Below are 15874 nucleotides of genomic sequence, written 5' to 3' on the forward strand. Positions count from 1 at the left end.
CCTGAAGACTACAGAGTGAACTGTTTACTAGAGCAAAAAAGGAGAACTGTTCATGAATGTGCATGAAAACGAAGAGTGTGTGCATGAGTGTGCTATGCAAGGACAAGTGACACAGGAACCACTACTTTCTAAGCAGCACAGGGTCACTCTCCATGGCTGCTGGAGGCTCAGCCACGATGCAGGCTGAAGTGCTGCAGGTATGTTTTCCAAATTGAGTCTATGGTTTATGTGAAAAAGGAGGAACATGGCGGGATGGAGCAAACAGAATGTCAAAGGAGTGGGACCAGAAAGCAGAGCTCAAACCACTCGCAGACCACAGCTAAATAGTGGTGAGACCACATGGAGCAACTGCACTGCAGAGGAAGAGGAGAGATAAATGCAAGGGGAGTAAGAAAGCATTATTTGCCCTGCTGCCACCCAGGATACGTAATGGCAAAAGAGACAGAAGGATGGCACAAGCCTTTGGCGTCTGGAAAGATCCTTTTTTCTGGACTGATTGAGTTTTCAAACCCAGTTTTAATTTTGCTCCTTTCCTGTGCCTGGGCATCCAGCCTTGGTGGCAATGTTGGGAAAATGTTTGTGTTCACTTACTACATAGTGGGATAAACAGAATAAACCAATGATGGTTGAAAACAAAAACTCCTGGGTTTGCATACGGGGATCCATTTCTGGGACTGTAAGAATCCAATTTTTTTCCCCCCACTGAAATAATTATGTCTTTTAGCTTTTAAACCCAAGAATATTTGTTACCCTGGGAGTTCTCACAGCCCATATGTGTGACTGAGAAGAATTCATGCTAAGATTGAGACTGAAAAGACAAGGTAAGGACACATATTCCATTGGTATAAATACTGGAACTGGGAAGATAGGTTTGTGGCAGTGGACTGAAAAAGACAAGAGCAGAATGGGAAGTTGTCTTATTGAATTATTTGGTGAGAGTTTCTTGTCTTAGAGCCCAAGAAAATTATGTTATGTTTAGTAGACCATGCCATTCTCCACCATCTCCATTGTAGATGCTGTTTTCCCACCTCCGTTGGGAATAGGTAGCTCTAACCTAAACAAAATAATTATTTTTACCTGTTTTTAATGGTGTTCCAGCTTGTTACCAGACTTGGGGACTGAAATGCCTACAAATACCTCTAAACATCTTCTCTCATGCGTGAATGGCAGAATCCCATTAACATGTGTCTGTTTAACAGTGCATTCAGATATTGCTCCAAGAGACGGAGTATTTCCACTACCCTTCAGATAGCTGTCCTAAGGCAGAATCACAAGCATCAACAAGGGACGAGGCTCAATCTGAGGATGTGCATCCTTGGGAGAAGGTGATCAAGGCAAGGCAGGCCATTGGAGGTGATCTGCGGAGGCTCCAGGCAGGATCAGGGCATTCAAGGCTATGGGAAGCTCTGTTCCCCTTCTCTCTCTGCCAATATCCCCTCACACACACACTCCCATCCCCAGATCACTGCTCCTCCTTCCAGTGCTCCTCCTCCCTACGTGCCCTGGCTGCAGCCCTTTGCCCTAAGACCCTGTTCACCAGCTCCACTTCTCATGCCAGTGTAGCTCTGGTGAGGAGTGCTCCTGTTAAATCTGCCAGAACGGCATTTGGTGCCTACTGTAGAAAACTGACAATATCCACCTGGACAACTAGACCTCATTTGCATGTTATTAAAAAGTTGCAATATCTTCTTAAAAAGAGCAACATATACTGCTGAACTTTAAAATTAGTGGATCGAGGGACTGTATTCATACTTGAAGGTGTATAGGCAGGAAACATTGCCCAGCTTCTCCCTATTCTGTGTTGACTGAGGATTCACCTTAACTGAATAGTAATCTCTAATAGCAAGAAGGCGGCTCTTCTGACAAATTCACAGCAGCTGAGTTAGTTGGGGTTTTATTTGTACCAGAGAATTAATGAGGGCTTCCTTCTGTGCTGATTCTGATGAGGAAAGTAGCCGTCCAGACAGCTGCTAGCTAAAGGGTGGACCTGTGGAATGAACCAATGAGCCATTCCTAGTTAAGTCAGCTCTGATACCCGACAGCAGCAGCCTAGAGAAGTAGGAGAGCTTCGCAGCTGTCATGGCCTTCACTGGTGCAGACATCATCACTCCAGATCCTGCGTGTCCCTGTGGGTAAGAGACCATCCGGCAGCAGTTAGGAAGAGAGTTGCACGATGAATTGTGCAACAGCAAGCGACAAGTAGGGGAGTTTAGCTGCCCAGCAAGGCAGCTCTAGAAGCAGACCCAGTCTTCATTGGGAAAGACAAAAAGGCAGGAAGGAGGAGCCTTTCTTTCCATTTAGTTACATTCAGTATTATTGTTAATTATTTACCTTTCACAGGCCGCTGTTTTGTTGCAACATTTCTCTTATCTATGAAATTCTATTTATGCAGACACCCCTGTGTATGCTCATGCCTTGTTAAGGGGTGAGTGGGCAGAAGCAGACCTCCCCTTGTTACCCATTTAGCAAGGTTTTCCTGGTTTCTGGCTGCAGGACTAGTTGAATGACAGTATTTCCAAAGGAGCCCTTTGAAATGGAATCCAAGCATCTCTTGACACTAAACAGAGCCTGGTACATTGAATTATGCAGATGCACTACTAAGTCTGTACACAATACCAGCCAAATTTCTCTTACAGCTGCTGCTGATTCCTTCAGCACAAAGTCAGTCACTATCCAAATTTCACTTTGCCATACTTTTATTTTGGATTAATCAGCCCTGATCACCAGGACTAAAAACATTTTAAAGCAGCTGTGGATGATTACAGGATGTTTGATCCTGAAGGACATGGCTTCTTTCTGGAGACCATGAACACAGGGTTCCTCTAAATATGAATCCTATTGTTTAAAACAAATCTGTGATTCTTAGTGGTTGGAGAGACTTCAGGTGCTAGTTCTGTAACTTTCCAGAGTCTGTCATCTGTGAACTTGAATAATACTGACTGAATTCAGAAGAGGCAGATATAAGTCTCGTATTGTGTAAAGGTTTCAAGCTAGAAGCATAAAGGAGAAATCAGAGGCTGTGTACAGCTTAGGCTTTAGTGAAATTTACAGACCACCTGCTACCATAGCACTGTGGATATTTGTATTTCTGGAGTTAAACCCGTATTCCCTGCAAAGGGCAGAACATTACATGTTATGGAAATCATAGCCTTACTACTAGGATCCTGTTGTTGAATGACAAAATCCATACTGAACAGGCAGCAGTGGCATTGTGGTAGCAAGTCCACTGAAAGCAAGGCGTCTTCCTTTACAGAGCGTTTATGCAAGCTTAGAGCAGGCAGAAAAGTAGGACTTAGGCTGCATCAGAGAAGCACAGAGCTGGTTTTTCATTTAAAGTCCCTTTGAAATGGACCTTAACAAACAGACTCTCCTAAAAGCATGGGAGTCTCAGATGTCTGTTCCTTCTGAAGCCATAGTAAAGATCTGCCTACCTTAAGTGCCAGGAACCTTTTTTTTTTCTGAGCAAAATATACTCTTTTCAGTACACTACTATGTCTCTACATTAATCAATGTCAGCTTGAGTGGTGAAAGTTTTATTATAAATACTTGCTTAAAGTGGACTTAGTCAATTCCACGTATCAAATGTTTAGCTGGTCAAAAACCTTCATTATGTTTCCAGTTAGCTGGTAAACAAATGACATAAAAGTAATGTCTGAGGGATTTTCTTAATGTACTGGTTTTGAAAATAACTTCTGCTTCGTAAGCTTAATCAGAGAAAAAGCAGGACTGTTTATTTCAGTGTATCTTTACTACACTCCTTTAGCTATGACTCCTCAATATACCAGTTGGTAAGATTTTACTTTTTCTGGAAGGACCAAACCCATACAGTGTGGCCAAATGAAAATTTAAACTTAATGCAAGCAAAGATGACATAAAGTACTTTTTGATGGAGGAAAAAAAAACCAACCAAAACTCCCCCAAACTTTCAAGATGGTGAGCATGTCTAAAACTGTGTCTATGTCCTTCGACATGTGCATAACATAAAGACCATAGGAATCTGTTTAGAAACAAATGTCAAGTTTCTATTGTGCAAGTTCAGAAGAGTAAACTCTGCTTTTATATGAGTGGAGTAAGATGGAGAAGTCACTAATCAAAGGGACATTTAAAACCTGACTCTAGTATTCCTGTCTGTTACTCTTCAACTTGATGGATGCAAGCAGTTCTTCACTTTAGTTATGAAAGGCCAGAATTGAATTTGATGAGTGCTGGCAAAATCTAAAAGGAAGCAAACAGGAAATACCCAAATTCCAGGTATAGTTTGCACTATTTCTGCCTCTGAAACTGTATTTAACTCAAGTTCTGGCATGCACGTTGCCACTCTCCTGACCCTCTCAATATTTACAAATATTGCTGCTCCAGGCAGTAATACAAAGACTTCTTTGAGCTACAAAGGGCATTCCTCACACTCCCAGATACTACAGGGACCTGACATGAACACGGAAACCTAAACCACCGCCAGCACACTGGAACAAACGTAACTGTGTCTTTCATAAGACAAAGCAGAGAAAGAAAGGATTTTTATGGTAGAAGGCAGAGCCAGAATGCCCTGAAGCAGAACCACAGGACACAGTGACATAACATCTCCAGGACCTGTTAACAGGAAATGGACTGAAGTGACTGTGCCTGCACAAGCAATAGTGTATCGGTGGATAAGTGAGCATTGCCTTTCAGGAGTTCAGAACAGATGAAAGAGGGCAACCTTGAGTAAACTCTGCTCCTTGTGCCTCAGTTCCTGCACTTACTGACTGCACCAAGTGCACGTAGAAAGACTTGGTGTTGATGTTTGCGTATGATTCTGCAAAGGTAAAAGCACTACGGGCAAAGTTTACATTGCTCAAGTGCCCTGACTTAAGACAATCTCACTCTTAAAATATGTTACTTAGAACTATAAAAAGGTATAATAAGCTTTACATCTGATATTTTTATGTGGCGGCCACTTGTGTGTTCTACCTGACTTTGAATTCTTGAGGAGTTTTTGGTTAAGCAAGATCAATGAACTGTGAGATTACTGTGTTGCTGAGATGCGTACACCACCCAAGCCAGAACAGGAGATTTTGGCTGCAAGAGGTGATGGGTCTCCTGTTCATCAGCTGTCCTTGGATTTCAAATCCAGCTGGTAGTTTCCAATAAAAAAAACAAAACAAAACAAACCAAACCAACCTTACTCGCTATGTTGTCTCACACTCTCTCATTGTTTGTCTGGTCTTCCATACAAGTCTCAAGACTTTCAATATAATTTGAATTTGGCTTAAAATTGACAAATTTGAGTGCCACATTACAATAAGTAAAAGGAGGGGAAATAATACTAAAAAAAATCTTTGCTTTTACCAGCCTATTTTATTTCACAAAAAGTATGAATTCCAGATTTGCAGGACTGACTTCAAATAATACTGAAATAGTGACCAGAGCACAATTTCAGGCTGAAAGCATAGTTTTTCAGCCTGTGACTGCATAGCGGCAATGGTGTTCACTGAAACATGACATAGGTGGTAGATACTCAAATCAACTCTGAGCACTCTTTCTTAACTTGTATGTCCTACTTTGACTACGGCATATGGCCCTCGTAGCTGGTCTGATTTTTCTAACTAGATCATATATATGCTCTGGTAAAAGTGCTACTTTGCCTGGATTAAAGCTGTGACTTCACTCTCTAGACATATAAGAGGGGGCAGAGCTATTAGTTGTTTTTGAAATCATTCAGCAAGATGGCAAAGTTAATGTTATGAAACAAACCCTGCAATATTAGCCCTGGAGAACACACGCTGGAAGTGGCAATAAAAACTGAGATGACTGTCTGCCAGCCTGAGGTTTTAACTGACAATGTCTGTAACATGAGGTTGAGTATTATTATGTCACAGTGACCTTGTTGGGACATTCTCAGTACACATGGCAACTCTGAGACATCTCTGCACTCACATATGAGAGCAAGTGCCTCATCTTACGGCATAGATGTTCTGGATCCCTCTTTTTTAACAGTTACATTTTTCTCTGACCATCTGCTGCTAATCAAGGTTCATTAACCAAAAAAATACACCTTAATGACAGCTGATAGAGGAGGTTATTAAACGATCACCCATGCAGATACACAACAGAGAGCAGGTTGCTACTGTGCAGCAATAATGTGTTACAGGTTAAAGCACTTAATGTGACTAGCTGATGCTGGTGCCAACCCTATTCAAAATCCTTGGCGTGCAGCAATGCACAGCTAGGACTGTCAGCTGGTTTATATAGTAGAAAGCAAATTTTCAGTTAAAACTTGGTACTGTATAGAAGCTCTCCACCATTTTCTACTTTTAAATCTTTAGTGTACACAGTATTACAGATAAAAATTAAATACAAGATAGGCCTTTTACCAAAAAAAACCCAACCCAACTGACAGCACTTCTGAAACTTCAGAATGTTGCATTAAATTTTCCACTGCAATTCTGAAAGTCTTTTTAAGCTCCTGCTGCAGTCCTAGACCAGGCATTCCCCTATGCTTTGTTATCTAACTTTTCCTAAATGCTACCCGCTTTGCTACATTTTCAGCTCCAAATTTTGCTACCAATTTATTTCTGACACATTCATCATCTTTTTGCAATTCCAAATCATCCTCTCTGCTCCATACAGGGTACCCATCCAGGCGCCGCCCCGTTTGCAGGAAGTATAAAGTCGTCTCCACTTCACCAGTGTTTTTCAGAAAGGCCTGTGTAACGGTGAACAGGTCCAAACCAAACTGCTCCATGAACTGCTGCATAGTTTTCACTACTTCTCCCACTGCACTGGATGAAGAGCAAGTGCTTGTTGGTTGGTTTTCTGTTTGAGCATCAGGGTGAGCAGAGTCCTCCGGTCCAGTTTTCAAACCGGATGCTGTTTCTCTGGGAGACTTTCCATCTTGTGTAGAAAGTTCTTCTAAAATATCTGAAGTGTCACTTCCTGACTAAAAGTAAGAGAAGTGGAGTCATCAATTAAGACACTGTATTTCCTGGCAAGCTGCTTTGACCACCACCACCCAAGCACCTTCTGCTGTGACTCTACAGGAATCACCAGGCATAGTAAAATTCAGTGACAGAAGCAAAGCTGTTTGTTAGCTAGCATATACAGGATGACAGAAAAGCAAGAAATATAAAGGGAGAATTTGAATAGAGTATAAAAGGCGAGACTAAATGTTAATGCAACTCCGGGAACACTTTATACCTGGGATGAAAGGATGACTCTCAATTGCCAATAGAGCTTTTAATGTGACAACACTGTCACCTCAAGATAACTTGCACAGGGAACCAAACCGAGAGGCACCCACCATGGTAAGCCAAACATGTAGCTCTAGGCTCACATGGAGCTCCTGCTTAGCCACGACAGGTGGGATGTCGTTGTGCCCAGACACTTAAGCTTATTAGGAGCTACTGTTGTGCCATTTTGTGATAGCCTGGGCGGACTACTCTCAGGGGCACCGTGGCGTGCAGAAAACAGCTGCAGTGGTATTCGCCGTGCTGACCCTGAACGCTTACCTCCGTGCTTTCGAACTCGCGGTTCGCTGCCTCGAAAAGACCTGTGCTGTGCGCCAGCTCCTCCGTCTGTCGGGGCTCTGCAGGAACACGCGCGCGTCGGCTGCGGGCCGCTGCGGGGCTCAGGCCCGCCATCGCCCCCGTCCCCAACCGTCCTCCCCTCGCCGCGGCCGCCCCCTCCCGTCGCTCCGCCTCCCCCGCCGGCTGCACCCGCAGCTCACCCCGAAGCAGCGGCCTCAGGTGCCGCAGGTAGCGGTGGCGCATGGCCTGCCAGCTGTGCCGCGTCAGGCCGTCTCGCTCCAGCTCCTGCCACAGCGCCCGGCCGCTCGCCCGCGCCTCGCCCCGCCCGCGCACGGCCCGCAGCAAAGCCGCGTCCTCCGCCTCCGTGAACGCGAGGCGACCGCGCGGGGCGGCGGCGGGCGAGGCGGGCAGCCGGAACGGCTCCAGCGGCAGCCGCCGGTTGCGCTCCACGCACTCCGTCACGTAGTCGGTGGAGACGGCCCCGCCGGGCGCCGCCTCGCCGGGCTGTGCCAGGAGCACGGCTCCCGGCTCCTGCACGCGGCACAGACGCCCGCCTCCCGCCAGCACCAGGGGCGCCAGGCGCAGCTTGGCCAGCCCCGGCCGCACGTAGAACCGCATCGGGCTTCCGTCATCCCACAGGAACAGCGACCGGGAGCGCGCGACCGCCGCAGCCCCGCGCTCCGCCATCGCCGCGCCGGGCGCGCAGGCGCAGCCGCGCCGGAAGAGCGCCCCGGGGCTGCGAAGATGGCGGCTGCGACCGAGCGCGTCTGCGAGGCGGCGGAGACCGAGTCGCGTATCAGCAAAAAGTGAGAGTGGGCGGGCGGGCAGGCGAAGCCGCGCCGGGCTGGGGAGGCGAGGAGAGGCGAGTGCCCGGCCGCCCCGGCGCCCGCCTCCAGCGGGTGATCCGTCGGAGCGCGCCATGCTGAGCCTTGGCGCCGCGCGGCTCCGCGGCTGGGCCAGGAGGGCCGCGCCCGCGCTCCAGTGCTGCCAGGCGCTTCGTGACCAAAGCAGGTCGGTGCTTTACGATCTGGCCGGGCCCGCCTCTTTCCTCAAGAAGGCCCGGCTGTCGGGGCCGGGAGCCGCGGGAAGAGCCTCGGCGCCCGCGAGCCGGGCCGCGGGTGTGGTTTCGGGACCTCGAAGTAGCGCCTGACATTTCTTTCACTGGAGAGTTTGCCTTGTTTGTATGCCACGCGGGGTTGCTGGGCTCTTACATATAAAGTGGCCTGCCGAAGGTCCTTGGGCGCATACATAGACACGCACGTTTAATTCAGCTTTAACTTTCTCTGAATTTTTGTATTTCATAAGAGATGAAATAAAAGAATTACCAGAAGAAAATACTTAAATATGTTTAAGAATAATTTTATCTTTTGGGCAGAGCAAGAAAAATGACAGTACATTATTTGTACTGTAAGATCTTGGCAGGACCCTGCCAAACTTTTCCCCGTAGAAGTGTCAAGAGTACCTAGTGCATCAGGTTTCCTTCTCTTTGACAGTGAACTGAAGAGACGTTTAAAGGCTGAGAGAAAAGTAGCTGAAAAAGAAGCAAAGCAGAAAGAGCAAAGTGAAAAGCATTCAAATAAGCCTTCCTTGACTTCTGACTCTGAGAATAACATTGGTGCTGATGAAGAAAGCTTGGATCCAAATGTGAGTGTCCAGCCTCATGTTTAATTACTATTCTGAGAATAAATGTTATTGATTCACACTTGATGTTTTATTCAAGGGGAACTAAAGGGTTAAAAGAGGAGAAACCTACATATGCCTGCATATTTGACAGCTGTGTTATATTTTGCAACCTGTAAAGTATTCTCAATTTCTAACGAAGTTGTTTGGTTTTGTTTCTGGTGACAGCAATACTACAAGATCCGTAGCCATGCAGTCCAGCAGCTGAAGGGCACCAGTGAAGATCCCTATCCCCACAAGTTCCATGTGGACTTGTCTCTCTCAGATTTTATAGAGAAGTACAGTCACCTACAGCCAGGAGATCAGCTGACAGACGTTACAGTGAGAGTGGCAGGTAAAGGCTTATCCAGCATCCAAAGCTCCTGTTGTGTTTTTGCACTGGTATTAATTTTGAGACTTAACTGCTTCTCTTTCACGTTTAGTAATCAGTTCAGAGCTGACAATCCTTTGTCCAAGTGATAATACTGTGACTTGTGCCCCTGTATCCTTTCTGCTAGGGACTCTTTTCCTGATGTGCTGCGTACTTTGATGTTTAGGTCGAATCCATGCAAAGCGTGCCTCTGGAGGGAAGCTGATTTTCTATGATCTTCGTGGCGAAGGAGTCAAGTTGCAGGTCATGGCAAATTCCAGGTAAATAGAGGCCTTACCATTCTAAACTGAGCTACATTCTGGGGCCTAGAGATCTGTATTTGGACATTCTGTACCTTTGTCTGCTTAGGCTATTTGTCTCTAGGTTAGCTGAAGCAGCTGGGTAATGTTTTGCTGTAGAATGTTGTGGTTGGCTTCTGTGATAGAAGAGTCCTTTTTTAAAAGAATTTGCTCTGCTGAGAGTCTTGCAAGACAGAATGTTGAATTTAAATGTACTTACATTGGTTTTGTAATTACAGACTCTACAAATCTGAGGAAGAGTATTTTCGTATTAACAACAAGCTGCGTCGTGGGGACATTATTGGTGTAGAGGGGAATCCTGGGAAAACAAAAAAAGGGGAATTGAGTATTATTCCTTATGAAATAACTCTGTTGTCTCCATGCCTGCACATGTTGCCTCATCTTCACTTTGGCCTCAAAGATAAGGTACTTGTCATGCTTGTTACTCTTGCAGGCAGTTTTGACAGATAAGCGTGAGTGCATCATCTATTATATCTGCTGATGGTATCAGTCAGTGAAGGATTGTTAGTTTTGTTGTGGTGTTTTTTCCTTTGCTGGCATGTGCTGTCTAGCTTGTTCTAAAGATACTTGTCCTTTTCAGGAAACAAGGTACCGTCAGAGATACTTGGATTTAATTCTTAATGATTATGTGAGGCAGAAATTTATAACCCGTGCAAAGATCATTACATATATTCGGAGCTTTCTGGATGAGTTGGGCTTCCTTGAGGTAAGGCCTCAGTGTTTGTTTCTGTGTACTGAATATGTTGGATGCTTCTCAGCTTCCAGGATGGTTTATATTTAGGCTCACATGCAAAGTATTTACAGAAGTGAGAATAACTATCTCAGCATGGTGTTTAAAAGCAATGTGAGCTTTTAAAAAAAAGAAATGAGAGCCATTCCTTTCCTCTCTTTCAAAGTTAAAACTATTCCTCAGTTGGTGAAGTTACGACTTAGGAATCTTGTATCAAGGTATCTTGTATCAAATTACTGCTGCTCTTTCCTTATTTCAATAAATGAAGGTGGACATAACATTTCTCAAATGGCACCTCTGAGGGTAAATGCAGGTTTTATTTCCTGAAGGTAAAATTGGCTTTATCTTAAGATCTGTTGTGCAGTAGCATTTGAGAAAATAATAATACCTCTGTTCTCTGTTGTATAAAGATTCTTGGTTGTACTTTGCAGTTAGCAAAAAATCTACAGCTTGATGTAGTTTATTTGCAAGTGTATTACCAATTGAATCTGAAAAAGGTGCCAGTGGGGATTCTTTGAGAGCAGTGGGAATCTGAACCTGTGCTGTATCATTTCTGTGTAATGGTTTTCATGTTTTTCTTTGATTTGGTTTGGGTTTTTTTTCAAATAATCCTTAAACTAGTACCTACAGATTTTATTGTTTCAGTAATCAAAAAGACTCGGAAGAGTCCTTCTCAATTTTTACAGAGTTTTGACTCCTTGGCGTACTAAGTTACTTAGGCTTGCTCAGAATTTTGGGAATAAAATAAAAGGCAGAGAAGTTTGAGAATGGCCTGCTATACACAGAGTGCTGTCTGGAGGTCTGCACACTGCCTCTGGTACAGCGCAGGATGTAGCTGTGAGTGCCCATTGCCAACTCGTGTCCAGTTTTTTGTGCAGCAGTACCCCCAAGTCCTCTCGGCAAGGCTGCTCTCGATCCCTTCATCCCCCAGGCTGTACTGATATGGGGAATCATCCTGACCCAGGTGCAGGAGCTTGCACTTTGCCTTGTTGAGCTTCATTTTTTGCAGCATAGATGGGTGGTTTTGTGACTACACCACAGCCCGATTCCTGGCTTTGATAACATGAACCCAGCAAGTTGATATTCGTAGTAAATATAAATGGTTCTTGATAGAAACAGATAGTTTAGGTAACTTGTCTTTACAGACTGCGTGAGAGAAGTGCTCTTTAGTTCCGAGTTGTTTTCACTTACTGGAATGTCAAACAATAAACAAAATACAAACACTTAGCAAAGCTAGCTGTGGTTTGTTTGCTTGATCTACAGAGTTTTGCTTCAGAATCACGTTAGAAGGCAGCAGGACACTGAGGTAGGAGCCTCTAAATATTAATGCCACTATTACTTTTCTTTATGTTTTATTTTACAGATTGAAACTCCTATGATGAACATGATTCCGGGTGGAGCCATGGCCAAACCTTTTGTCACGTACCACAATGAACTCGATATGAACCTATATATGAGAATTGCTCCAGAGCTTTACCATAAGGTAAAATACAAACCCCTCAGGGCTAAGGGTATATTCCCCAGACTGTTGTGGTCGTATTCTAAAGAAGTAAACCTATCAGAAACATGGATTATTCTTGAAGAAAGGTGGACTCATTGGATTGGAGGAAACAAAATGTATCTTGAATGAGATGTGTAAGGTTGGGTTGCACCTGTGTGTGTTGAGCTCTTTTCAGTTATTTTGAAAAAGTTAGTGTGTTTACAACAATTTTCTCTTGTTTAGATGTTGGTGGTTGGAGGCATGGACAGAGTATATGAAATTGGGCGTCAGTTCCGGAACGAAGGAATCGATTTGACTCACAACCCAGAGTTCACAACTTGTGAATTCTATATGGCTTATGCAGACTACCATGACTTAATGGAAATTACAGAGAAGTTGATTTCAGGTGTTGTATGCAACATTAGTTAAAAGAGTAAGAATCTAGAAGAATTGCATGTTAATGTGGCGTGCCCTTCTAAACTTAAGGTGTCTTTTATAGGGATGGTGAAACATATTACTGGAAGTTACAAGATCACTTATCATCCAGATGGTCAAGATGGACAGGCCTATGAGATAGATTTTACCCCTCCCTTCCGGCGAATTAGCATGGTGTATGATCTGGAAAAGGTCCTAGGAGTGAGATTTCCATCAACTGATTGTTTTGAATCTGAAGGTTAGACGCCGCATATGAATGTCCTGTAATTCTTCCTTAACAGGAAGAGCGCAATAGGTCTTGAGTTCTAAGCCTGGAGGCTGTCAGCTGCTTTTATGAGCTGATACTAGCACACTAGGGATTGTATTTCTCTGTTTTTGTCTGCTACCTGAGAGTGCAGAAAGAAGCCTTCGTGCCTTGCAGTCTTTGGCAGGATTTGACTCTTTCGCCTCTTCCTTTGTTGAGTATATGTGGTGCTGTATAGCCAAGAGACGTGATTGATCAAGTTCTTTCCCAGCTTTTTATTGTTAATTTCTTCTGTCTTTGGTGCAGTTGGGTGTTCATGGCTGTGACCACAGGTTAGGAGTATGATTATTTTGTGCTTCACTTGAAATGTGCTAATGTGCCATTTTATTCCTGGAATCCATAGGCATAAGAATACACTTTTTAGTTTTTTTCCCCAAATCATAATGTCCCCCAGTCCTGTAGGGTTCTGCTTAAACTGTTGTCATTTTTCTGAACTATAGAATAGTGTATTTTAGTGTAAACTGATTAAAAAAATTATTTTTGTAGTTTGGCATTTAAACTCAGGTTTTCCATAATGTATGCTATTAAAATGTTATAAATCACTCTTAAGACACGTGAAGGATACAGAAAGTAAAAAAACCACTCCTGCCTGGGTGGTTTTCCTGATTTTCTTCTACAACAATTTCAGAAACCCGCAGGTTCTTTGATGACCTTTGTGTGGAGAGAAATGTTGAGTGTCCACCACCTAGGACAACAGCCAGGCTTCTTGACAGAGTAAGTAAAGGTGGTGTTTTTGTAATCCTGAGGTCTTTGAGGATTGATCTACAACAGAAATATCTTCAGAGAAATGGTTTAGCAGCATCTGAAAAAACACATGGAAAATGCACTTCATCTGTTTCTGTATCACAGTGAGAAAACTTGGGTCATTTTTTTTTGTGTGTTATCTACACCAAAATGTAAGGTACTGATGCCTGCTTCACGTGAGCATTAGAGGATTTTAGTTTGATAACTGATTTCTTGTGCTTAAAGCAGATCTGCTTCATCTTATGTCAGTTCTCCTGCTTCATCTTATGTCACTCTCTCTCTCTCTCTCTGTTGACAGCGTTACTATCATCAAGAATTTTTGGCTGGGAAATTAAGTTTCATGGTACCTTCCACAGTAACAAGGGAAAAGTAGGATGTTTGGGGGAGGCAGTGCTAGGAAAAATGATACTGTGCTCTATATAATAGTTTTGCTTTTGTTTTCACAGTTAGTTGGTGAATTCCTGGAAGTCACTTGTATCAACCCCACTTTCATCTGTGATCACCCGCAGATCATGAGTCCTCTAGCCAAATGGTAAAGAGTATGAGATACAGTGTGTAACTCTTGAACCCTCTACTCTTACTTTATTTAAAAAAAAAAAAAAGGGAAAAAATTAACAAGTGTGAAAACAGAGGTTTTGATGTTATATTCTAGTTTGGAACAGGCTGCCCAGGGAGGATGTGGAGTCTTCTTCTCTGGAGGTTTCCAAACCTGCCTGGACACGTTCCTGTGTGACCTGATCTAGGTGGACCTGCTTTCGCAAGGGGTTGGGGCTGGATGGTCTCTAAAGGTCCCTTCCAACCCCCACTGTTCTGTGACTGTGAATTCTGACACTAGCCAAAACAGATGTTGGTTCCTCAGCTGTGGAACCCATCGTCCAGTGAAGAAGTGTGCTGGTGCTTCATAGTTTCAAGTTCTGACAGCTGTTGCTGCTAAAGTGTAGGCAGTCCTCCTGCAGTAATGTACATGCTCTTTGCTTCTGTAGAGATGCTTATTTTCAGGTATGGTTGGTTTGCCTTTTTCATATAGGCATCGCTCTCATCAGGGACTGACAGAACGCTTTGAACTCTATGTGATGAAGAAGGAAGTGTGCAATGCATACACAGAACTTAACGATCCTTTCTGCCAGCGGCAGCTTTTTGAAGATCAGGCAAAGGTATGGTGTCCTACGAATCAATGATACAGGCACACGAGCAAAGAGTATTTTCTAGGTTTATTCCAAACCTGTCATTAGTCTCTACCGCTTTTGAAAAGGGTTGTTACTAATTCAAGTGTTTCTCACTCAAAGCCTGTCATTAAAACTTAATTCCTTTTGATGGAATGTTGCTCTCTAAGGTAAACAAGCCCAAACACTGGTAAAAAACCCCGTGTTCATTATTATTACTTTTGGCACTTAGCGGCTATGAGTTGCCATCTCAGTGCAGCGTTTTCTTTTTACTTCAGTCTTTTGCCTTTACTATTTTTACTAAGGACCTGGGTCTCTGTCTAAAAAGGAAACCTAAGATCAGAAAGGAATTGAACCTAGGGCTATTTTGGAAAGCACCTGTACAAATTAACTCCACAGGTGCTGAGATTCCTTCATCTCTTACTCTCTTCTGCAGCTTTATAGGGCTTTAGTCTCATCAGTTACGTTGCTGTTACAAATACCAACATTACACCTCATTGCTAAGGGTTAGCAGAAGTGGTACTTCCCAGCTCTGTTCAACCTGGCTTTTAGTAGTAATTTTCTTATTCAGGCAAAAGCAGCAGGTGACGATGAAGCCATGTTTATCGATGAAAACTTCTGCACGGCACTGGAGTACGGCCTTCCTCCAACAGCTGGCTGGGGCATGGGGATTGATCGCTTCACCATGTTCCTTACAGACTCCAATAACATCAAGGTAAGCGCTAGAAACGGCAGTGCCTGCTGCTGGCTTTGTCCGAGAACAGGGATGGGATTCTGCAAAGCAGAACAGACACTGCAGCCCTCTGAGATTCTTTAAGACGAAGAACTCGCCGGTTGCTCTTGCTCAGGAACCCCCGCAGAGCCCGTGGCCGCGCCGCGGCTTGCGGGCCGCTCCCGGCGTGTCCTTCCGCAGGCCGGGGCGGCCTTGGCGCCCGCTCACGGTCTCGCTTTCCGCAGGAGGTGCTTCTCTTCCCCGCCATGAAGCCGGAGGACAACAGGAAGGAGGCGCCGGCCGAGCCGCCTTCCGAAGGCACCTCAGTATGAAGTCGGGCGGCGCGGACCGCGAATAAACGCAGCGCTCAGCCGCCTGTGTCCGTGTCTCTGTGTGCGCCTGCGCGGGAGCCGCGCCTGCTACGGCGGCGCGTGCGCGGGCCCGCCCCGGGG

The 15874-nt window shown here is 44.6% G+C and overlaps 2 protein-coding genes across 3 annotated transcripts; one reads left to right on the plus strand and one right to left on the minus strand.

Moving 5' to 3' along the window:
- Positions 1 to 6039: 6039 nt before the first annotated feature.
- TERF2IP (TERF2 interacting protein) lies at positions 6040 to 8211 on the minus strand. The gene is made up of 3 exons (XM_062007212.1): positions 7706 to 8211; positions 7488 to 7564; positions 6040 to 6919 (listed from the first exon to the last, which is right to left on the minus strand). Exons 1-3 carry the CDS (start codon positions 8190 to 8192, stop codon positions 6488 to 6490), a joined length of 996 nt encoding a protein of 331 aa, XP_061863196.1. The 5' UTR covers positions 8193 to 8211; the 3' UTR covers positions 6040 to 6487.
- On the plus strand, positions 8203 to 15794 carry KARS1 (lysyl-tRNA synthetase 1). Of its 2 annotated transcripts, none has more exons than XM_062007211.1 (14): positions 8203 to 8311; positions 8999 to 9149; positions 9354 to 9519; positions 9722 to 9815; positions 10073 to 10259; positions 10435 to 10560; positions 11948 to 12067; positions 12308 to 12470; positions 12564 to 12737; positions 13432 to 13517; positions 13994 to 14079; positions 14575 to 14701; positions 15282 to 15425; positions 15668 to 15794. In XM_062007211.1, exons 1-14 carry the CDS (start codon positions 8250 to 8252, stop codon positions 15752 to 15754), a joined length of 1773 nt encoding a protein of 590 aa, XP_061863195.1. In that variant the 5' UTR covers positions 8203 to 8249; the 3' UTR covers positions 15755 to 15794. The 2 variants fall into 2 exon arrangements, with proteins under 2 accessions (XP_061863195.1, XP_061863194.1); XM_062007210.1 differs by lacking the exon at positions 8203 to 8311 and adding an exon at positions 8319 to 8516.
- Positions 15795 to 15874: the final 80 nt, after the last annotated feature.

The sequence above is a fragment of the Colius striatus genome, chromosome 14 (assembly GCF_028858725.1).
Source record: "Colius striatus isolate bColStr4 chromosome 14, bColStr4.1.hap1, whole genome shotgun sequence".
Lineage (NCBI taxonomy): Eukaryota > Metazoa > Chordata > Aves > Coliiformes > Coliidae > Colius > Colius striatus.